General features: G+C 45.0%; 1 protein-coding gene across 2 annotated transcripts in view; it reads right to left on the bottom strand.

The window, feature by feature from the left end:
• Positions 1-17,402, bottom strand: part of KIF3A (kinesin family member 3A) — a 63,961-nt gene extending 46,559 nt beyond the window's left edge. The window contains exons 1-8 of one of the 2 annotated variants that reach the window (XM_066591215.1): positions 17,278-17,402; positions 16,506-16,779; positions 10,510-10,654; positions 7,695-7,779; positions 5,947-6,052; positions 3,453-3,592; positions 2,019-2,216; positions 56-230 (exon numbers count right to left, since the gene is read on the bottom strand). In XM_066591215.1, coding sequence (XP_066447312.1) covers positions 56-230; positions 2,019-2,216; positions 3,453-3,592; positions 5,947-6,052; positions 7,695-7,779; positions 10,510-10,654; positions 16,506-16,779; positions 17,278-17,283 — 1,129 coding nt within the window. In that variant the 5' untranslated portion in view covers positions 17,284-17,402. Of the gene's footprint in view, positions 1-55; positions 231-2,018; positions 2,217-3,452; positions 3,593-5,946; positions 6,053-7,694; positions 7,780-10,509; positions 10,655-16,505; positions 16,795-17,277 lie in introns of those variants that run through there. The other variant, XM_066591213.1, reaches the window with a different exon arrangement.
• Between the last annotated feature and the right edge of the window lie 6,056 nt (positions 17,403-23,458).

Genomic DNA, 23,458 nt, shown 5'->3' with positions numbered 1-23,458 from the left:
TCACTTTTTAGCACAATATCCGTTATTCATTCTCAGATACCAATTTACTTTTTACCTTCTTCAAGTTTCTTTTTAAGTTCTTCAATTTCTTTCTGAAACTGTCGTAAAAGTGCATCTTTGGGATCTTCATTAATTCTGGCTTTATTCTTGATATTTTTCGCTCTATTTGCATAACGGAGAGTGCTGATTGTTTCATCATAATTGTAATCTGCTGGGCCAATGTTTGCACACTGTAAGGCAGGACAGGATGAAAAAAATACATATAATAACAAAAACATTATAATAAAAATATATATCTATATTATACACAGTGGCTATAAAAGGTCTACGCACCCCCGCTAAAATGTCACGTTTAAAAATCTCTCAAAGATGATTCACTTCCGATGTATTTCCACCTCCGATGTGACCCGCTATTATCTGTACAAAATCAAATCTTTTAGAGTGGAAAATTTAAAAAAAAACAACAAAACACTAAAATGTGGTTGGATAAATATGCACACCCTTAAACTAATACTTTGTTGATGAACCCTTTGACAGCATTCAGTCTTTTTCAGTAGGTGTCTATCAGCATGGCAATCTTGACTTGGCAATCTTTGCCCACTCTTCCTTGCAAAAGCGCTCTAAATCCGTCAGATAACGAGGACATCTCGTGTGTAGCGCTCTCTTCAGGTCACCCACCGATCTTCAATGGGCTCTGGAGGAGCCATTCCAAAACTTTGATCTTCTTCTGGCGAAGCCATCCTTTTGTTGATTTGGAGGTTTGCTTTTTAGTAGAGGCCTGAAGGTTTTGTGCCAAAATGGACTGATATTTGGAACTATTCAGAATTCCCTCCACCTTGACTAAAGCCCCAGTTGCAGGAGCAGAAAAGCAGCCCCTAAAAGCATAATGCTGTCTCCACCATCCTCACTGCGGGTATCGTGTTCTTCTGGTGATGTACAATGTTGACTTTGTACCAAACATACCTTTTGGAATTATGGCCAAAAAGTTCCTCCTTGGTCTCATCAGACCATGACTTGCTCTTCCACATACTTTTAGCAGACTTGATGTAGGTTATAGCAAAGCATGGATGTTTTTCTGTGTTAGAAAAGGCTTCCATCTTGCCACTCTACCCCACAGCCCAGACATATGAATAATACGGGAGATGGTCGGCACATGCACTACACAACCAGTACTTGCCAGAAATACTTGCAGCTCCTTTAATGTTGCTGTAGGCCTCTTGGCAGCCTACCGGACCAATTTTCTTTCGGTCTTTTCATCAATTTTTGAGAGACATCCAGTTCTTGGTAATGCACCTTGTGCCAAATGTAATCCAATCCTTGATGACCATCTTCACGGTGTTCCCAGGTATATGTAAGGCCACTGAAAGGTTTTGATCCTCTTCTTCTGACTGATACCTTTCAACAATCAAATCCCTTTGATGTGTTGTAAACGCTTTACGGCCTTTACTGAAAAATGCAACTAAAGAAATGTCAGGAAAATCCTCCTAGAAGAGCTGAACTTTATATGGGGTAGATCAGAATCCCTGTAATAACGGCAGCGGAGTACTGACAGATAACTGATAAAACTGATTAAACTCCTGATAAATACTATTTATCAGGAGTTTAAATGTGATTGGCTACTTCTGAACACAACCCCATCCCCAAATATAAAGGATGTTCACACTTATACAACCACATTATCTTAGTTTTGTTATTATTTTTCCACCCCAAAAGATTTCAGTTTGTTTTTCAATGGAATTGTGCTGATAATGGGTCAGATGGAAGGTGAAAATAAATCTGAAATGATGACACTAACCCCTTTATTGCCACAGACCACTAAGGATGCTGGCATTAACTACTACATTTCCCTTGCAGGATTAGAAATTAAAGGTGTTATCCGGGGTAAAAAAAAAGGTTGCCTGGATAACCCCTTTACTACCCTAGACCACCAGGGATAGGCAATAAACTCCACTGCGCTAGACCTGGATATTATGTGCTACTTGAATCCGTTGTCTGTAAGCAAAGTCAACGACTCCTACCATCATGGTCTTAGAATTTCCACCCAAAGAATCCTGCAGCAATCTAGTGAGCTTGGAGTTCCTGTACGGCACATGAGTGCTTTTTCCATCGACCAAAGCAGAGATGACATTGCCCAGTGTGGAAAGAGACAAATTAATTTTTGTGGCTTCTTTCAGTCTTTGTCCAGTTGCTCCTGTCTTGGCTTGTCTTTCTGAACCCTGAGGAAGCAAGAGAAAAATATATACGTTATTGAGATATAACAGTCACATTAAAATGGGAAAATCCTTTTTCTTTCCAATGGAATTTACTGTGTTGGATAAATAATGTAATATTTTATAGTACTAGTTCTTACAGATGCGAATATACCAATCATGTGGCTTTTTTGGTTCTTTTTATTTTTTTTTAATATTTAAAGCATTGCGTAATGGGGAAAAAGAAATTTATTTTTTTTCTGCAAAAACACGTAGATGCAGCTGTCCACACACAGCTTTCAATATTCCTCACCCCACTTCAAATGGCTGTAACTCCAGTTCTATCTGGTCAAATCTTGGCTTTCAGGCCTCTCTCACACAGGTGACAGTGATACCGCTGCTACAAAATCGCTGCGGTATCGCTGTTATGTACACATGATTTTGTAGCATCAATGATGTTTTTTTTGTTAGGAAACGTAGCATTGCGTCGCTACGATTTTATAGTGAGAAAGTGAATAGGACTTTCTAATGTTAAAATTGCATTGCACGAAAATCGCAAGTTCGTGCTACGTGATGCGATAAACAAAGAGGCTCCATAGGGAAACAGGGGCTACAAAATAGCAGATCGCAGCTGTATAGAGCAGGCCACATTTTTTGTATTCCCGCAATGTACCAGGCTACAATACATCTCTCATAAGAAAGAACCATTTGGAAACCATGGGCTTCACATACATGCGTTTTGTAGCGATGTTACACAGGCGAGGGTCACACGCAGTTTATGTGCATTGCAAGATGCACAGAAGTCGCTTGTGAAAAGAACCCATTGTTTTTAATGGGTTAATTTAGGTAAGCAAATTATTTTTCCGCACGAGATAAAAAAAACCAATGCGCAGCATGTCCGATTTTTGAGCAATTCTGTTCATGAATTGCCCATTAAGTTGGATGAAGGGGGGGGGGGGGGGGAATAGAAAAAAAAAAAAAAGGAAAAAAAAATACACAATGCACTAACATGCCATGCAGTTTGCATACGAGTGCAATGCGTTTTTCCCCCCATTTTAACAATTGGAACAACATGCAATTTTTTTCACAGGTCCGAAAAATTGCATTTACAGCAATGCATCACAATCACAGCAACGATAACAACAACAAACCGTTTACGAGTGCGATAGCGGTCTGATTTTCTCTGGTAGCGCACTCGCCTTTGTAAATATAACCGTGCATTCAGTAAACTGAAGAATTATCCAAATCTGGGATTCTACATACCGCCAAGTCTACAAGATGTAACTTCCCCATTCGCACATGGATATTGCCATCTGTGCCTTTCTCGCTGCACTCTATAGTGATGGTGAATATGGCGTGTGAGCGGGAGCTGTGCTCATTCATGTTTGTGGCTCCAACCGAACCTGTGGAAAGAGAACAACAGTTTATGGCTAGGTACAATTAGAGGGATTTTATCGTCAGGTCATGCTGCTCCAACCACAGGCACAGGAACCCGGGGCAGATATGCCAATTGCCAATGTGTATACTTTCTTTGAAACACCTCAGTGTTTAAAAAAAAAAAAAAAAAATTTCTGAAATTTGACTCAGCTTTGAGTCACGGGGACGGGCTGCGCTGGCCTCTCCATGCACGCATCATGCAGTGACAGCTCTGTTCCCATACACAGAAGGGGAGAGAGCGGTCAGTCGACGGACAGCAGGTGGGGAGGAGCAGGATGGGGTGGCTGAATGACCTGCAGCTCTGTTCCAACTCAAACTTCAAAGTGGGTTTATTCTGAAACTCTGCAGAGTTTCACTATAAAACATACACGGGGGCAACAAACATCTGTCTCACATCCATGCTGCCTGTAGTTTGTGCAGCACAACGGAATCCCTCTAACTCTTTCCAATCCACTGTCTGACGTCTTCAGGCATTCTGATTGAAGGCTGTACAGCTCCGATGTCAGAAGACATCCGGCAGGGTATTCTTACTGTATACTACTGGCCGCTCTGTTGTTGGGGGCCTCTCCAGCATGTCCCATACCGCAGTGCTGGCTCTAGCCAGCAGATGGTGCCATTGTATAATGGCAGAAAGAGAAAGCCCCCTAGGAAACCCTGAATCCAAAATTGGGTTGCAAACTGTTAATGAGCAAGAAAAATAAGCACAGCGTTAACCCTTTCAGGTCACGGCCATTTTGGGCCTCGAGGTGACAGCACATTTGTACATCTCTGGGTTCCAAGTGTGAAACCATTTGAGGTCTTCCTTTGATTTAGCTGTATATGGACTAATTTTTCGCAGGAGGACTTGTATTTTTTAATGGCACCATATTGGGGTACATGAAATGCAGGGAAAAATTCTCATGCATTTCTTTTTTGTGTGGGCAATGTAAAAAAAAACAGCAATTTTCAAATTATTAGAGTACCGTTTTTTTAGTTTCATTATTATTGCGCAATAATAACCATGCGTTAAATATCTTCTGTGAATGGATATTATTAAAGCAATACCAAATGTATATAGTCTTATATCTTAGCACTTCCGCAGAATAAAGACACCATGAGAAAATGTACTGAGGAGGAGCAGATCTGTGGGTGCGGGGGTCTGGAAATACTAGTCATGCTGTTAAGTTGCCTATACACATTGCGTCCGCCTCCGGATCCCTCAGAAAATACCGCCCTCTGTGGAATTTCCGCCGGTCTGCAGGAGGCCTTTCTGAAGATAAATTGCTTTTGTTCATGAAAGAAAGTGTACAGAAAGATTGTTCGCCCTTCGCCCGCTGTCACTGGACATGTATGGCCAGTTTGTACAGCTAAGTGATTCAAGGATTGTGGTATGACAACCAACAGCCCTAGGCCATGCTAGCAAAACACTCCGCCACCACCAGCTTGTTGTAACCCAAGAGTACACCCCGGGAATATGGCTTCATGGTCTGAATGACAGATGTGGAGCTGGCCATCCATATGGTTGAGCAGGAAGCGGGACCTGTCACTCTCAAGACAATTTTCTGTCATGTGTCCAAGATCCACCGACATCTTTTCTGGGCCCATGTGAGGCGTCATCAGGGGCACCCCTGTCAGTCTCTGGCAAATGAACCGCAGTCAACACATGGTACACCGCATGGGCATTGTGGAAATCTGCGCAACTTCCCTGCTGTACTGCTGGGTCAGTTGGTCCATTATGACACACTATAGCTGAGATACCAGACGTGCCATCTGACGTTTCCTTCTAGGATCAACCATACGTGGCCTATCACCGACTGATCTTCTGTTGGCTTTCTGCCCATGGTTCAGACTCCTGATACTATGGTTCAGGAACAGCCAACAAGTGCAACTGCTTCAGAAATACGGACCCCACACCTCCAGCACCAACAATCTGCCCGCAGTCCAAGTCACTCAAGTCCCCACGTTTATCCATGACGGATGCGCAGAGGAGAGGTCAGCACATTATCTGAGAGCAGATCATCACGTTGTACCTCTTTACTGATCACAAGATGTCACACCCCAGCTGTGATCATTCAGTGTACATACATGACTGTGCTACACCCCCTCTATGCCCAATGCACAGTGCGTACTAACGGGCATACAGCTTAGCGCTAATTGCACTGATCAACAATCTAGCACCCTATAGGATGTGCTAATTAGCATTACAATAAAGAAAAACCTGAACAGGCACAATCACACATGGCAGTTTCTCCCTCGCATACAAATCACATAGAAGATCTATATTAAAATACTTCAAAATGCTGTAGCTCCAATCAAGCTGGTATTCACAGGTAGAACTTACGATTTTTGTGCCCCAGAGTCATGATCCGGTCCATATCGTCAGCATTATTTACAACGTACCCAGATAGGTCCTTAATGTAAACTCCAACGTCAGGTCGCTCTTTAACCTAAGACAAAGTGCTTCTTATTAATAGGTCATGTATATCAACATACTTCAACATAATAAGTAACTGCTACGCTTGTAGTAAAAGATAGCTCAATGGTGGCATGTAAATCTACTACCGCTACAGCGTATCAAACTGTCCAGCAACAAACAAAATCTAACACAAAATCAATGGCAAATGGCATTCAGTACTGTGCAGAAACACATACGAGGAAACAAAAGACAGTACGCCAACTAAGTTTATTTTAGGGGTTACCCCATCCGGACCACTCTTGTCTATATGCCCTGTGGACAAAGGGGGCTTTATTAGTCAGAGTGGCAAAATGCAGAGAGAAGCGGCTGCTGCTCTGGGGGACCGAGTACTACATGGTGTAATGTTACAAATAGCAGAGAGGGCAAATAGCAGAGAGGGCAAAAATGGTAAGCCACCAGAGTAAAAGATCACTACGCCTTTTAGAAGAGCCAATTCTTGTTTGAACAGGCAGGTGACGTCACCTCCAACTCGATCGAGCCCGTTCAGCCTGTTTAGACAGGCAGATCATTGTTGAGAATCGCTCACTTCTCACTTAGGCCCCCTGTCTATGCCGAATAATGCCGTGTGAAGCTTTCCATAGCATTGCTATGGAAAGCGCCGTCCCCGTGTTCACGAGCAGAGAATCATTGAGATAGGCTGACCGGCGGAGATTCGTCTGCCAGTTCCTGCTCCCGGGCGGCGGCTCCCGCGGTGGAGATCCGCCTCCGGGTACCGGAACGCCGTGGATAGGGGGCTTATGTGCTCACATTCATTTGTGAAACATGAAGCGAGAAACGTGTTTAGTTGCAACCAGAAGTGAACGAGGCAATGAGGATTTTTAGTCTTGCTGAAACTAAATGATAAATGCGAAGTGCCCAATTCGCTGCCTGCATTTCATTACACGGATTTCATTACACTTTCACGAAAATTACAATCAGATTTTAAATAAAGAATATTGAACTGTAAGCAGTAACAAAAAAGCATTGTGAACAGAGACATATTTAACATCACCAGACTTAATGTCTGCCTCCATCAGAACAAATAGTTCTCTTTCCTGTGTATATATAAAATAAACATTTTCAACAATAATCTGTGTTCCACTCAATGAACTCCCGTCCAGTGAGCCCCCTTCCCAATCACCAGGCTGGAGGAACTCCCCAGGGAGGACCCAGCAAGCACAACACTATTCCTGTCCAATTGCTTATTCATTCCACAAGAGACCGGTTGAGTATGAAAGGAGGCTCCCCGGACTCACCGTCATCTAAACTATAAAGTACCAGAACTTAGTTTACGGTGCTGATGGTTGATAACAGGTTCCCTTTAAAGGCAGGTCAAGGAGACAGCGGAGGACATTGCTCAGATGAGTCCCACAGGAGTGAATGGAGTGGCAGTCAAGCCTGTGTACAGCCAGTCCATTCCTTCAAGTTTCTGGATGTGTTATTCTTGTGATCCCTGGTGGTACCAGTGGTGGGACCCCAATGATTAAACATCTATCATCCATCCTGCAGATAGGCAATACATGTTTAACCAGCATTGGGCTGTCTACAGCAAGCTTTGCTGAGTCTAAGCTGAAGCATTTTGCAGAATCCCATAAAGAAAAGTTATTTCCTGTATATTTTTACGCTATCCTTACCTCCAATCTTTGAGTTTGGTCCTTCCCAAGTAAATCACGTACTTCCTCATTATAAATTTCCAAATAAGACACTCTGACGAGGAACCTAGAATACAAGCACTCAGTTTAAGAAAACCACAACTTACACTGCAGCTGATGGAACAGACAACTGTATGTAGTACACAGGCCTCGAGTTCCCACATTACAAGGCTCTCCAAACTGGAATTCAGCAGAATTGAGCTCTGAGCATGCATGGAAAAAATAATAAACCTGCAGTGTATTTTTCAGACCTATTTTTTAGCAAGCAAAAAAAAAATCTTGCAAAAAAAAAAAAAAAGTTCCTGCATTACATACTCCAGAGACAAGGTGGTCCAGCAACACCAGACCCCCCTGATCACTTCCTTACTGAACCAGCAGAGCTCACCACTGTGTGACTGTTTATAGCCCCCCAGTCCTCTTGCTCTTCTGGACAGGCACTGAACTACAGGTTTACTGCAAAAGCAGAAAGGGAAGCTAAACATGTCGCAGAGAGAACTGTCCAGTTGTTCACACTCGCACAGTCCTCTCTGCATGTATTATCAGACCAGGACAGAAAGGGAAGCTAAACCCAATCAGTTTTCAGCCAGGACAAACTGCTGGATCCCCAAGGACATAAGTAAACCACCTGGTAGAAACCTCCTACTTACACTAGGCCAGCAGGGCAATATATAAGAACTCTTCTTTAGCCTTAGATCTCTAAAACTCATGACACCTTCACTTCTTTAGACCATAAGGGAAGTTAATCAGGATGAACTAGATTTCCTTTATCTTCTGTTATCTAAGCCCGTTTGCGTGCCAATCAGGGGCGTCCTACAGTCTGAAAAATACCCGAAGCTAAAATTGGTTCAAGATAAGTAAAGTCCTAGTAACATTTTATGTATCTCATCTCCCTTAGAAGTGGACTGATCCTCTACAGGGTGACTGCGCACAGAGCATCTTTAAAAGAAACGCTGCGTCTTTGGTGTTCCTTTTTGACACTTTTTTCTTTTAGGTAAAAACACTGCAGTCAGATGCAGATGTCAGCTGAAAGCCATATGGAAGTATTCTATGTGCTGCAGTCAGCTCGTGGTTTTTATTTTAGAGTCAGTGGCGTTCTTTGTAGCTGCAGCAGGCTGTGGGTTTGGCATTATCTTTCTAACATTTTTGAATAGGATTCTTCTTAGAACATGGAAAATGCCCGGAAAAAGTGTGTGAAGAAAGACTTATGGAGTAAAATGTTATGTTTTTTCTTTAACCCCTCAGTGACATGGCCTTTTTCAGACCTAAGGACACAACATTTTTTAGGGATATTAATCTCCACTTTTCGAAAGCTATAACTTTTTTAACCTTCGGTCAGCATGGCCCTATGATGGCTCGTTTTTCTGTGGGTACATATTGTGCATTGCATAACTTTTATAAAAAAAATTTTTGGGAGGGCAAGTCTGCCATTGTTTTTTTTAGATTTTTTTTACAGCGTTAATCATGCAGCATAAATGACATGATAATTTTTTTTCTGTCAGTTGGTACGATTACGATAATACCAAAATTATATATTTTTAAGGTTTTTCCACAATAAGAACTTTTTTTTTGCAAATTTTTATTTGCACCGCTGCATTCAAAGTCCCATCACTTTATTATTTTCCATCGACACAGCTCTATAAGGGCTTGTCTTTTGCATGACGAGTTGTAGTTTTTATTTGTAGCATTTTGGGACTAATATGGGTTTCTTGATTCCCTTTATTATATTTTGTTTGGGAGGCGCAATGAACAAACAAAGCATTTTAGCTCACTTTTTTTTAAAATAGCGTTTGCCGTACAGGATAAAAATTGTGTTTAATTCATTACAGGGGCCATTACAGATACAAAGAGACCAAATGGTTTTTTTTTTGCTTATTTATTTTTGTTAAAGAGGTGAAAGTATGCAAAAAAAACAAAAACATTTTTATTCTCATAACCATTTTTCTTTTATTTTTTTATGTGCCTGTAGGGGACTTGAACCTGCAATCCTAGGATCGCTCCTATAATACATTGTGGTACTTCTGTACTGAAATGATTAATCACTAGCAATCACAGGCCATGGCAGATCCTCACAGAGGGAGCACTATCCCTCTATGAACCCTTTACATGCCACGATCAACATAAATTGCAGCATGCAAGAGGTTAACAGCAGGAGGCTGGCTATCAATTACATCAGCTCCCATTGCGGATAGTACAGCCTCACCCTCCTAGCTCGCACCATCCATAAAATGTAATTTTACGTCTATTTACAGGAACATCTTCCCATCCAGGACACAAGTTTATGTCCTGGGGTGGGAAGGGGTTAGAGAAAGCTGTCAGGTCTCACAGTGCTGGGGCCAGATACAAGTAGGTTTGTACGAATCAATAAAATATATAGAGCAGGCTTTATTAATAATGTGTTATATGGGAACAGCTGTGCCTGCAGCTGCGGTAGAGACAACAGTGCAGGCACAGCTGGAGCGCCCCCTTCTGCTATATAGTTAGGAGAGGATGGATTTCTCAGCGCTTTCTTCACCTAGCTACATAACTAAATAGGGGTGTTCTATAAAAAAGTGTACAAAACATGCTAATAAAACCTACTGCAAAAATGCTTAGAATTGCCTATTCTGTACGTTTAAAAACAAACAAAAAAGTTTAGTTTTAGCGAGCAGTAAAAAAGCTCGGCATCATGGGAATATTTGAACTGCAGGCTTATAACCCACAAGAGACCAGTTTCAGGCAGTCTGTAGCATGCTCATGTCTTGCAATAAATGAGAATAGGCATTAGGTAAAAACAAAAACCTTCCCAAGCGACTCTTACCGGGTATCTCCTTCTGCTTTTGCTATATGTCCAAAAATGTGAGCGAATGAATTCGGAATGATCCCTCTTAGTTCTGGAACAGCTCGCACCCCCTCCATTGTGAAGGTTTTGCCTGTACCAGTCTGCCCATAGGCAAATATCGTACCTAGGAAACAAAATCCGAAGCGTTACACACCGCAGTGCCACATACCGTGCAGTACACATCGTAGCGACAGTCCGAGGAGAATGTACTAGTCTATTGGGCTCATTCCACTTTCTTTGCCTTGTTTTAGAACAGTCTATAGTTTGTCTTCTATACATGAAGGACGGCTGCAACAAACAGCACCCAAATCTGAGACTTCTGATAAAAATAAGGGAAATAGAATAAACGAGGGTTAATGAATATTCTCCGCCAAGACCACAGAAACAAAGGGAATAGTTGTGTCTTGTCTGGGCATCATCACCAACACAATCTGAGCTCAGCGACTCGCACACATTGTGCGCAGACTTCTAATGGAGTAGAGGACGCTCAGCCGCTACAATAGTGACATTGATGTCCAGGCAGTAATGTGCTACAGACATCCTGCAGGAGGCGGATGCAGGGAGCGGCTCAGAGCCGAGGACAGGGAATTGGTCCGCATTACAGAGGTCTCATCAGCATGGCTTACGGGGAATGGATGTCATTAGTGAGATTGATGGCCAGTTAGGGGAGCGTTTCCATCTGGGGGTTCTATCACAGGTGCTGAGACAGCATTGTAACGGCATTGTTCACTGTCATTCCTGAACCAGGGGCCACCTGTCTTATAGGGGCTCCATTTGCTTCCGTTATATTTGGAGTACAGAATAAAGTGGTTGGCTACGCTATTTTATACTCCACTTATAAAGGAAATGAATGGAGCGCTTGTGAAACGGACACCAAAGTTTCAGTAATAACAGTGAGTGGCTCTATCTGGACCTGTTCAGGGGTTCAGTCACAATGCTGTTTTTGGCACCTGTTACTGAACCCCAGATGGAATCCCACTGACTAGTAAAAAACACCCCTATTGGCATCTGGATTCTTTACAGTAACAGACCTACAACCTTCCCCAATATCAGCATACCTGGCAGGACTGTACTGCCATAGGGGACCACAAAGATCTGTTTTCAAACACTCATTTAACCGCTTAAGGACCACAGGCTTTTAAAAAATATATATCTCACAGCAGTCTATTGGCATAACTTTTTTAAACTTTATGCATACATAGCTGTTTACAACTTGTCCGCAGCTACTAGGTTCTACTGAACCTAATAGCTCAATGTTCACGCTGCGGAATTCCACCACGTGAAATAAACCGCGGCATGTTCTAAATGCGACGGGAATACGTGCGGCCGGCTTCCATTGTAGTCAATGGAAGCAGTCCTTCATGCGATACCTCCATTGTAAGCACAGCGGAAGTATCGCGTGACACTGCCGGCGCGTTAGGAGGTGTACTGCGCATATGTGCCAGCCCTCCATGCGGTATATGTACGGAGGATTCGGAGTGGTAAGTATGTGGGGGTTTTTTAAGAGGGCGGGGGGGCGCTGTGGCGGAATCTGCTGCGATATTCCGCTGGCGGGGTCCATCACGGCCGTGGGCATGAGCCCTAAAGGTTAAGAAAACAATATTTATATACACATTTCTTCACCCTGGAGCTCCAGCAGTTCTCCATACAGCATGTGACTGCAGAAATGAGTGGTGATGCCAGTAGTACCACATGATTGGCCAAAGTGGTCACATGTTCTCTGTTTGTAAACAAAGACTGGGAGGAGCTCCAGGGCTAAACTGCTGATGGAAAGAATAGGCGAGTATCTCCTTGTGTTTTATACATATTAAGGTCTTGTTTTTTTTTTTGAAGTTGGATAACCTCTTCCATCTTTAAAGGGCCTTTCCAGGACTGAACAGTAGCTGATCGTTGGGGGTCCACTGCTAATTGACCATGAACAACAAAATAATTCTATTATACATGTCATAATTAGTTGCGGATTACATGTGTGCTTTTTTACTATTCAATATATTTTTTTTTTATTACGTTTTTTTTCCTTCTGTTTCAACATTTTTACGATTTTTTTTCTAGTCCTATTAGGTAACCCTTCCCACCAGGTATGTGGATGTGGTAACGTGAGAGGAGGTTAACCCTTTCCAATCCACTGACGTTTAAATACATTATGATTTAAGTCTGTACAGCTCCGATGTTGGAAGACGTCCATCGGGGTTCTCCTACTGTATATTGCCAGCCTCTCTGCTGTCGGAGCCTATCCAACGTCTCACCTCATGCAGTACTGGCTTTAGCCAGCATATAGCACCGTTGTATAACGGCAGAAAAAGTGTAAGCCCCCTAGGAAAACCAGGATACAAATTGGATTGGAAAGGGTTAAAGCTGTATTTATATTGAATATTAAGGCCTCCTTCCCACGAACGGATTTCCGCCGCGTAATTTGTGGCGGAAATCCGCTGCGTTGCCCGCTGCTATTAGGTTCTATTGAACCTAATAGCACAATGCTCACAGTGCGGAATTCCGCACCGTGAAATCTCCCGTCCTCACCCGCGGCATGCTCTATTTGCCACGGGTGTACGCGCGGACAGCTTCCATTGCAGTCAATGGAAGCCGTCTGTTCCCGCTATCTCTCGCTGTAGCACAGCGGAAGATAGCGTGAAAACGCTTCCCCGCGGTGGGCGTGTCACATGACGCGGCGGAGGTGGGCGGGGAAGCGTCATGTGGGAGCGAGGACGCCGGATCCGCAGGTAAGTTTGGGGTCTCCTGGGGGGCACCGTGACGGGCTCGCGGCGGAGCCCGTCACGGCCATGTGCAGCCGGCCTAACCCTGATCTTTGGTTTAAAAATTAGCAATACTAATCTAACGTTGTTTCTGTTGGAATGACCGTGCTATCATTTTCTGGAGTGTAATCTTAGGAGAACAATATTTACCTATACACATTAACATGAGGGAATTAGAAGGGGAGGTAAACCAAGTACTAGGGCCTGACACCATGGGCATAAGTTACTAGGTATGTCTTACAGAGGGTGTTGCATAGTCACACATCACCTGATGCAGAGAGATCTCAGGACCCCTAGGTCATCCAAGACCGGAGGACCCCTAAGGTCAGGCTCCTTGAGATCAATAAAAATAAAATGTACCATCACCTGATCAGAGCATAAACTTCACAATTTATTTCTTAAGAAAGGAGTCTATCACCATAACCCCCCCCCCCCCATGACTATAATGTGTGGATGACTAAAGAGCCGCAGATTTCAAACATGTAATTCTCATCCCACAACTCAGTTTCACCGCAGTAAAGGCCCGTTTACACGCAATTATCGCTCAAAATTTGTTGAAACAAACGAATTTGTGTGATAACCGTTACGTGTAAACGTGCAGCCATCATGCACTATTCGTTCATTTATAGTTTATTGCTGAGTTTCAGCCTGCATAAAAATGGTCGTTAGTCTGTTTGCTTTTCGCTTCGTCTAAATGCCATTTGTTTAGTCTTTGAAAGACTGAAGGACTTGCAGGAAGGGGCGATTGTTTGCCCTACTAAAACACAATGACTACTTGTTTACCCCGCTGGCAGAAGGCAATGGCTTATCTTCACACTAGTTAAAAACCTGCCCACTGAGAGATTCCTCGCATAAACACCCACCCACCTGAGCAAACAACATATACAGTGTTTACATAGCTAATAAGGGACATGGAGAGGTTTTCACAGGATTATCTGGACATTTAAATGCTCAGCACTTGTATGCAAAAAAAGTTGTTAATTCATTCAGTTTTTCGTTTGTTTAAACGATAATCGTTGTGCGTAAGTGAGGATTTAGTTAGTAAATTAGCATACTCCTGTATGCTAATGAGGCATCTAGGAGTCTAGGGGGTACATTACATATGACACAGCACACAAACTGTTTGCTGGTTTACTGCTGGGGTGTAAGGGTCCAGATGATTTGCCCGTGCTTACAACCACTGGCCTATAATGAGCATGTCAGGGTACTTTATATGGGGCAAATGTCGCCCGAGAAATCGCAGGAAACAACGGTTTTCCATCTATGCACACAGCCACCAACAGGGCACTGAGCAAGAAATTGCTTGCTTGGTTTTTAGCCCACCTAAAAACTAAGCGACCATTGGCTGGTGTAAACAGGCAGTTATTCATCTATGAATGACTACCTGTTCATAGTGAATGGAGGCGGGTGGCGGAAGAGATCTCCAGTGTGCTCCTTCTCCTTTCACTGAACAACCATCAACACTGTGTGAGGGCTTATTCAGACGACCGTATATCGGCCGGGTATTCACGACGGCCAATATATGGCGTATGGCGTCCCTCTCTGCAGGGGGAGGAGGCTGGAAGAGCCGGGAGCAGTGCTCTGAGCTCCTGCCCCCTCTCCACTATTTGCAATGGGAGGGGGCTGGACGGGAGTGAGCTAAGTCTCGCCACTTAGCTCCACCCATGCCCCGCCTTCTCTCATTGCAAATAGTGCAGAGGGGTGGAGAGGAGGCGAAGAGGGGGCGGGAGCTCAGAGCACTGCTCCCGGCTCTTCCAGCCTCCTGCCCCTGCAAAGAGGTACGCCGTATATCAGCCGTCGTGAATACCCGGCCGATATATGGTCGTCTGAATAAGCCCTGAAAGCAATAGTCACTGGGATGACTATCGGCCGCTGATGCTGATGGTACATGGGCAGATTATCTGCTCTATAGGGACGACTGATTGGTAACACAATCGTTTGTCCCCATACAGCTGTCATTGACCAGCTGCAAATTTCCCTATTTACACAAGGAGATATAAAGCTGACCAACGAGCATTTCATCGCTCACCAACACAATTGGCTGATCTTTCCTAGTATAGTACAGTATAGCTCCTCATAAAACAGCTGACTGAAGGCCCCATTCATTGTTTTGCAGGTACAGCCCCATACATTTGGTAGTGGCTATACCTGGTATTGCTGCTCAATGCAGCTCAGTCACAATTAAGGCGTAGCCACTACTAAATGTACGGCGCTGTACCTGCTAAACAACAAAGGGGTCTCTGCACTGCTGTGATATTTTTGGCCTATCCTAAGGAGAATGGGTGTTTACAGCTGTGTCCTATTTTTCCCCTTTCCGACATTATATGTAAATTAAAGGGTTTGTCAAGACTGTTACTATTGTCCACCTTTCCTCAGAAGTCATCAATAATTGATCAGCCGGGTCCGAAGCTTGGGATCCTCGCCAATCAGCTGATCGTTGGGCCCGCTGTCAGTGCTGGATGAAGATAGCGCTGTCTGTGTTGCTGCACCCTGGTTTGGTACTGTAAGCACAGCTCCCGTTGAATTCAATGTGAGCTGTGCCTGTAGTACCAAACTGCTTTTGAAGAGTTGACAGCACTATCTGCTTTCAGCATTGTCTGCAGATAGTGGGCCTGGCGAACAGCGGGGATCCTGAACATCGGACTCCGCTGATCAACTATTGAGAATAGGTAAACAATAGTAACAGTCTGGACAATCCCTTTAACTGACAGAGTACTCCAAGCTAATCGTATGCATCAACTGGGCTCACATGGCATTAACCATGCCTGGCATAGACTCATCGTGGCTCTACCAGGATAGACTAAGAGAAAATAAAGATCACAACAAATGCAGAACTTCTGCCCAAATGACCTTTAAAGGTGTTCCAACTTCTAGCTGTAGGAAGTAGACAGCACTGTACATTCTGCAGTGGCCTGTGTTGGTACTGCAGGCTAAGTCCCAATCACATCAACAGGACCAGCCTGGGCCGCAATGTACAAAGTTGTCTACTTCCTGCAGAAAAACAGCTAGACGTAGTACAACCCCTTTAAGGCTAGACCCTGCCGATCAGAAATAGGATCAGTACAACGTGCCGTAGTGCATAGAACCAAATGCTATGAACATTAAAAAAAGGGAAAAAATGGCCGTAAATCAAGAAACATCAAAGTCGTGTTCACAATGAGTGGACTTGGATGAGAAGTCACCATGTAGGCATAAGGGAGGTAACCCCCCCCACACACGTACCGTTATACCCCTCCAGCACAGAATCTATAATAGGCCTGGCCGTTAAATTATAGACATCCAGCTGTTTACTGTCAGGCCCAAACACCGTGTCAAACGTGAACGTCTTTGGAGGCTCGTTCATGTAGTCCACCTTGTGGACGGCGATAGTCCCTCGGATCTCATCCACGTTGACGGCCATCCTGCTACCCATCGCCCTTTCGCGCTCGTTGAGGGGGCGGCATCGCACCACCACCTTCACGTTGTCGCAGGACTCTGGTTTCTCGGCTTTGTTGATCTGCGGATAAAACATAACAGTGACAGGAAACTGATGAGACCTGGGAGCGCGGGGCCACTCACAGCGACCTTTAATTATTCCTAAAACTGATGAGACCTGGGAGCGCGGGGTCACTCACAGCGACCTTTAACTATTCCTAAAACTGATGAGACCTGGGAGCGCGGGGTCACTCACAGCGACCTTTAATTATTCCTAAAATCCATCACACTTCATTGAGATAATCGCCCGATTACACGCGTGATGCAATTGCCCAAGTTGCAGCGCGGTGCCCTCGCCTTCCTGCCACTTTGTACTCTGCACAATGTTACATAGATAGGCCGCCCATACCCTGTACCATAGAGGCTGTGTTGGCACTAACATGCTGGGGCATCCTCCTATGGAGGTGTCCCTATCACTATAGAGATGTACAGGGAGGGGGAGGCCTTGCATTGAATGGACGATTTGCTACCTCAGCTACACAAAGCCAGACCCCCAGTCACATCCCCGGCCCCTCATTACCGGCATCTCTGCGGTGGCTCCGGACAGCCCGCGAGCACTGGACGTGATTCCTGCTCCACAAACACCGTGGCCGGGGGTTGCTAAATCCCTGGACCAGCACTTCAGCCACTCGCTACACGCATGCGCCGAGCTCACGGAGCTGATTTGAGGGACAAGACTTCTGTCCAATGCCTGAGAAGGATGACTATCTGCTGCGGATACGACTGTCCAATCACAGAGCTTCTCTTCCTACTGCAAACACACAGGGAGGAATGTGTGCGAGTACGTGAGCGACGGCACGAAGCCGACCAATAGGAAGGCAGCTCGGGCCGTCTGTTCCTGGGATATCAGTGTTGTGCTGCTGGAAGCTGCTGGGTGTAGCAGTTGTCATGGTGACCGTCGTGAAGGCCCGAACCTCCCTGGTACTGGGCCGGGTGGTCGGTGTGCCACTAGTGAACCGTCATCTTAACCCCTTCCAGTCTATAATTTCATGTCATGGAACACTGGCCCAGGCTGTCATGGCCGTACCGTGACCTTAATAAATGTGACATCACACTGCTTCACATGTTCGTAATTGGACACGCAAAAAATGCGGAAAGAAGAACACATTGATTGGGTTTCTTAATATTTCTGTAATTTGCACATTGGGACGTGCAAAAGTGCTCGCAATGCGCAAGGTGACGCGCAAAACTACATAATTCCACTGGAAAAAGAACACATCTGAAACTAATTAGCCACTTTAATTGGTGCCTCTTTGTTTGTCGTGTGTAAATGCGAATGCAAAAAGCACCGTAAAATACGCCGATGCGTGACAAAACAGCATTGTTCATTCCACAAAAATGCAGCGCTCAGGCGCGCGCAAATGTAGGGCCGGCCACAGGCTTAATTACAGTGGGGTAAGCGCATTTTGGCTGCAAAAATGGGCTTCGTATTTATGCAACTGAAAATCGCACACGCCCGCGTATATTGGCCCCTCCTGTTTTTGTGTGTGCAAATACACTACGCATTTACGCACGCAAAAACACACACTGCATTGATTTTATATTTTACGCACGCCCATTGATGTAAGACGGTTTCTACGATATGTAATACGGACCAACATAGGAGATGTCGCCGCGCCTTCATGCGATCTTATATTTTATGCGTATTGTGCGCATAATACGCGGCGCTAATACACTTGCGTGAGCGAGCCCTAAAATTGGGAATGAAAAGTGATCGTTTCATAAAATAAAACCTGACAAGTGACCAACACCCCTCCCTTCAGCGTTGGCACATTTAGGCTGGGTTCACACAGGGTGGATTTGCCGCGGAATTTCCAGCCGTCATTTTCCCCTGCGGTCATTATTCCCAGGATTAGCCAGCCATGTAGACAGGATTTGTCAAAAATCTCGTCCACACGGGGTGGACAATCTATCGCGGCAAAACCGGCATCAAATGGCGCAGATTCCTGGGACGCAGCATGTCAATTCTTTTTTCTTTTCCGTTGCGCCCTCGCTCCTCTCTTTGGGAGAGCCAGCGGCAACAGAAAAGCATGTGGTGAAGCCACTCCAAAACCAAGTGCCGTGGGTTTTGAAGCTGTACTTATCCTGCGGAAACCTCACGGTTTTTCGCTGCGGCAAAACTGCGAGATTTCCGCGGTGAAACCAACCTGTGGGAACCCAGCATTATGGTAGATGCCCTACCAGATGCCACTGTCCCATGCCACCCACGTGATGCAGAAGGGAGGCATCCTAAACCCAAAGACTAACCCTCCCATCTATGTATTTGCTGGATTCATCCTTCTGTTTGTTCTTGAGCTTTATCAAAAACAGTAGTACCCATCTGCTTTACCAGCATGTACAGATGCCACAGAGATGCCAGGTAAGGGAGGCCGGCATAAAGGGGTTTTCCCACTGACATCCCCCATCCACATGGGGACAGGGGGACTGCACTCTGTGTAACGGCTTAGATGCCACAGTCAGTATTCACAGTGGCATCTAAGTGGTTAAACGGCCATTGCTGGCAGGTATCAGCTATTTAACTCAGCAGGCTCCCACCAAATATGGAGCAAGCTCTGTTCCATATGCCAGATCAGAGGGACATTTAAGAGGTGAGTATACGTTTTTTTCTTTTTAGTCATTTATTTGCCCCCTGAGAATTTTAAAATAGTTTCGGAAAACTCCTTTAACCCCTCAGTGACCAAGCCTGTTTGCGCCATAATGACCAAGGCAAATTTTGGAAACCTGATGTGTCACTTAAACATAGAATAACTCCATAAAGGTTTTGCATTTCCAAGTGATTCTGACATTGTTTTTTGCCACATATTGTACTTCATTTAGGGGGTAAAAATAGACCAATAGAATTTGGGTATATTTATTAAAAATTGTATTTTTTTTACGTTTTCAACTGTAACATCTCAAATATGTGCAAAGATACTGTACACATTTTTGGATAAGATATATTTTTCAATCTGGTAACTTTCTTCTGGAAGCACATTTGAGAAACTTAATTTTTCTTTTAACCATTTAGGAGACGTATAAGTTTCACATTAATTCTGAACATTTTGAGGAACACTTTGTTTTCCTGCACCAAGCAAAGATTGCAAAGGATCATAGGTGTCAGAATGATAGATGCCCTCACAAAGGACCCCATTTTAAAAACTACACCCCTTAATATATTTCCTGAGGGTTGTCATGAGTATTTTGACCCCACGTTTTTTAAGGAGTTAGGCCTCATGTACACGGGCCCGCACGGTTTCCCCGAGCAGAATCCTGCACCGGATTCCACCCGGCCCGCAGTCATGAGACCAGAAAATACATTATACTCACCTGTCCGGACGCTGCGCAGCTCTCCTCCGGATCTTCTGTCTTCTGCACAGCGGATGTGCTCGGGATGCCAGCACGAGCCACGCACAGGCGCTCTGCTGTCTTTTTTTTTTAAACTCCTGCTTTCTCGTGGTCTGTGGCACAGACGCAGTTACAGCTGCATCTGTGCCGTGGATCCAGACGGCTGACCGCACAAAAATGGAGCATGCTGCTGTTGTTTTCCTGCGCATACAATCCACACACTGGGCAATAATGACATTCGCAGATATTTAATTACTTGCGGGTGCCCTATGATTCCCTATGGGCGCGGATCACGCGTGCGGGAGACCCGCATGGGTTTAATAAATCTATTTTCTCCGTGGACATTGAGCCTAAATGCAATTTAGAGGAAAAAAATAAAATGTCATATTTTTGCAAATATGTCATTTTAAGGACAGTTTTTTTTTCTATAGTGCACATGAAAATAAGGATTTGCACTGCAAAATGGATACCGCTGTTTGTCCTGTGTTCAGAAACATATCCGTTGTGTAATATTATTTCTGTATGCACAACAGGGCCCAAACTGAAAGGAGCACCCGGTGGCCTTCAGAACAGACATTTTGCTTGAAGGAGATTTAGGCCTCATTGCCCACTTGTAGACCTCTTGAGCGGCCAAACGATAGAGGACCCCCACAAATGGACCCATTTTGAAAACTAGACCCCTCAACGTATTCATCTACGGGTGTGCTGCGTATTTTGACGCCAAAGTTTTTAAATTGATCTAAGCAAAGCAGAAGGAAAAAATTACGATTTTCATTTTTTTGGCAATTGTGTCATTTTAAAAAGTTTTTTTTTTGTACAGCATAAATATGAATGAAGACTTTCACCCCAAAATGGATCCCCTTGTTGTCCTGTGTTTAGAAACATTGTAATAGGGCCACAATGGGTATGTCTCTATGCACAATGGGTCCCAAATAGAGATAAGCGAGCATACTCGGCCAAGCCCCTTTTTCGCCCGAGTACCGCGATTTTCGAGTACTTCCGTACTCGGGCGAAAAGATTCGGGGGGCGCCGTGGGTGAGTGGGGGGGAGAGGGAGAGAGAGAGGGCTACCCCCTGTTCCCCGCTGCTACCCCCCGCTCCGCCACGCCTCCCCCCGCCCCCCGAATCTTTTCACCCGAGTACGGAAGTACTCGAAAATCGCGGTGCTCGATCGAGTAATTACTCGAAACGAGTACGTTCGCTCATCTCTAGTCCCAAACCAAAAGGAGCAGCCGGAGGCTTTCAGAACAGAAATTTAGCTTGAAGGTGTTTTAGGCTCCATTGCCCACTTGTAGAGCCCTTGAGTGACCAAAACGACAGAGAACCCCCACAAGTGACCCCATTTTGAAAACTAGACCCCTTAACGAATTCATCTAGGGTGGCAATTGTGTCATTTTGGAAAAACAGGTTTTTTTGCACAGCACACATATGAATGAAGATTTGCATATGTACAGTTATTCCGCTACTTGTGAACGTTCGAGTTACGAACTTCGCAAGATGCGAACAATCTGTCCTGCACACTATGATGTAATCAAGCCTGTCCAGTCAGATAGCAGGACGCTGTGCGGTTGCTAGGCAGCCGGGGGCCTTCTGAAAGGCCCTAAGGCTGCCTATGCAGAGCACTTATGAAGCCGTGCGCTTGATAGGCACTCTGCATAGGCAGCCCTGGGGTCTTTCAGGAGGTCCCCGGCTGCCAAGCAACCGCACAGCATCCCGCGATCTCATCGTGGGACGCTGTACGGGCCCCCTGAACGTCGGGTGCAGGCTGTTTCTTACAGCGGACGCCCGGCGGCAGCAGTTCCAACAAGCCGCGCCGCTCGTCAGAACTATTAACGCTTTAAGTACCGCTGACAGCGGCATTTAAAGTGTTAACAATTCCAATGAGCGGTGCGGCTCGTCGGAACTGGTGCCGCTGTGTGCCGGCTGTAAGAACAGCCAGCACCCGACGCTGTATTAAGCGGGATCCACCCGCGATCCTGCTTCATACAATCATTTGCTTGGACATACGAACAAATGTACTTGCGAACAGACTCCTGGAACAGAACCTGTTCACAAGTAGGGGAGTATCTGTACGTCCATGTGAATGGACCTTTACAGATAGACAGAAAGCCTGCAGTGTGATGTGACCAGTGGAGATGCACCAGGGGGGCTCCCACTTGTTATGCTAGCTTGATTTTCTTCCTGAGGCGGTCTTTCTAAGGCCAAATACACACGGGTGGAAATTCAGCGGCAGGATTTCCCGCAGATTTTGAGCTCATGCCCGCTGCCATAGGATTGCATTAGATAGTGAAATCCTATGCAGACAGTCGTGATCTGACCACGCGAAAACACACGCGGTAAACAAATTGCGGCATGTCTGATTTCTGTGTGAGCCTCACGGAGGTCCGCACAAAAACGTCACTAGTGATGCGACAGCTCCGCTGTGCGCATGTGCCGGCTGGTCGGCCGCCAGCACAGAGCAGAGCGGAGGAGCCTGCAGAGCAGGTGAGCGCTGGGTCACTGCAGGAGCATGAGTCCCATCATCCCGGCCGTCTGTAGGAGGCCTAACTGTACTGTGCTAGCTGCCTTCCTGGTCCATGGGCCCTTGGTTGTGTTGCACCAAGTTTCCTGTTGTGGAGGAGCAGTGATAGCTGAGTCTGGTCTGTAGTGAGGCCTGACTGTTGTTCAACCAAGCTGCAATGATGAAGAGGAAACAAACCAGTGGTGCATGTGCGCTTCATGATGACGCTCAGGTGCAGGAATCTACGAACACTACTGCGAATACTTTGCACTTTGAAGCGATCTGTGCAACATTGGAAGTGATATTGAATATTAAGCTTAGTGATTGGGTGGAATGCACGGAATGCTCTGACCATTCTGATTGCTTTACTGAGAGATGCAGCAAAGAGGTTGGTGGAATTCGCCAATTCAACTCCTCCTGCAACCCTGGTAAGAAATGCTCATGAAACATCTACAGCTTTCTTTGCCTCCTCTGATGGGATACATTATCTCACTTTGCTGAGAAGGGTAAGAATGACCCTCTTTTATATGCTTCATCTACCTCTGCGAATACAACTATGCAGACCATTTCAGCACAAGCTAGTGGTCTGGATATACAAGATGATGCACAAAATTAATGTAATGGTTTAATGTAATGTAACCATTAATGTAATGGTTTTCTCGCTTTCTTTGACTAAAAGCAGAACTGTTTTGGCTTCCCTATTTGCTCAGGTTGGTAGCCTGAAAGAGGATGTTGGATTTTTAACATGATTTGCAGAAAGTTACTAAAAGTCTAAGGCCGCCTGCAGACGGGCGGAAATTCCGCAGCGGGATTTCCCACGGAATTTCCGCCCTTGGAAGCTGCCATAGGATTGTGTTAGCAATGGAGAGGAGGCAGAG

Source organism: Eleutherodactylus coqui, chromosome 2 (genome assembly GCF_035609145.1).
Source record: "Eleutherodactylus coqui strain aEleCoq1 chromosome 2, aEleCoq1.hap1, whole genome shotgun sequence".
NCBI classification, from domain to species: Eukaryota; Metazoa; Chordata; class Amphibia; order Anura; family Eleutherodactylidae; genus Eleutherodactylus; species Eleutherodactylus coqui.
The sequence above is the reverse complement of the archived record's forward strand: the minus strand, read 5'-3'. Positions and strand labels throughout refer to the sequence as shown.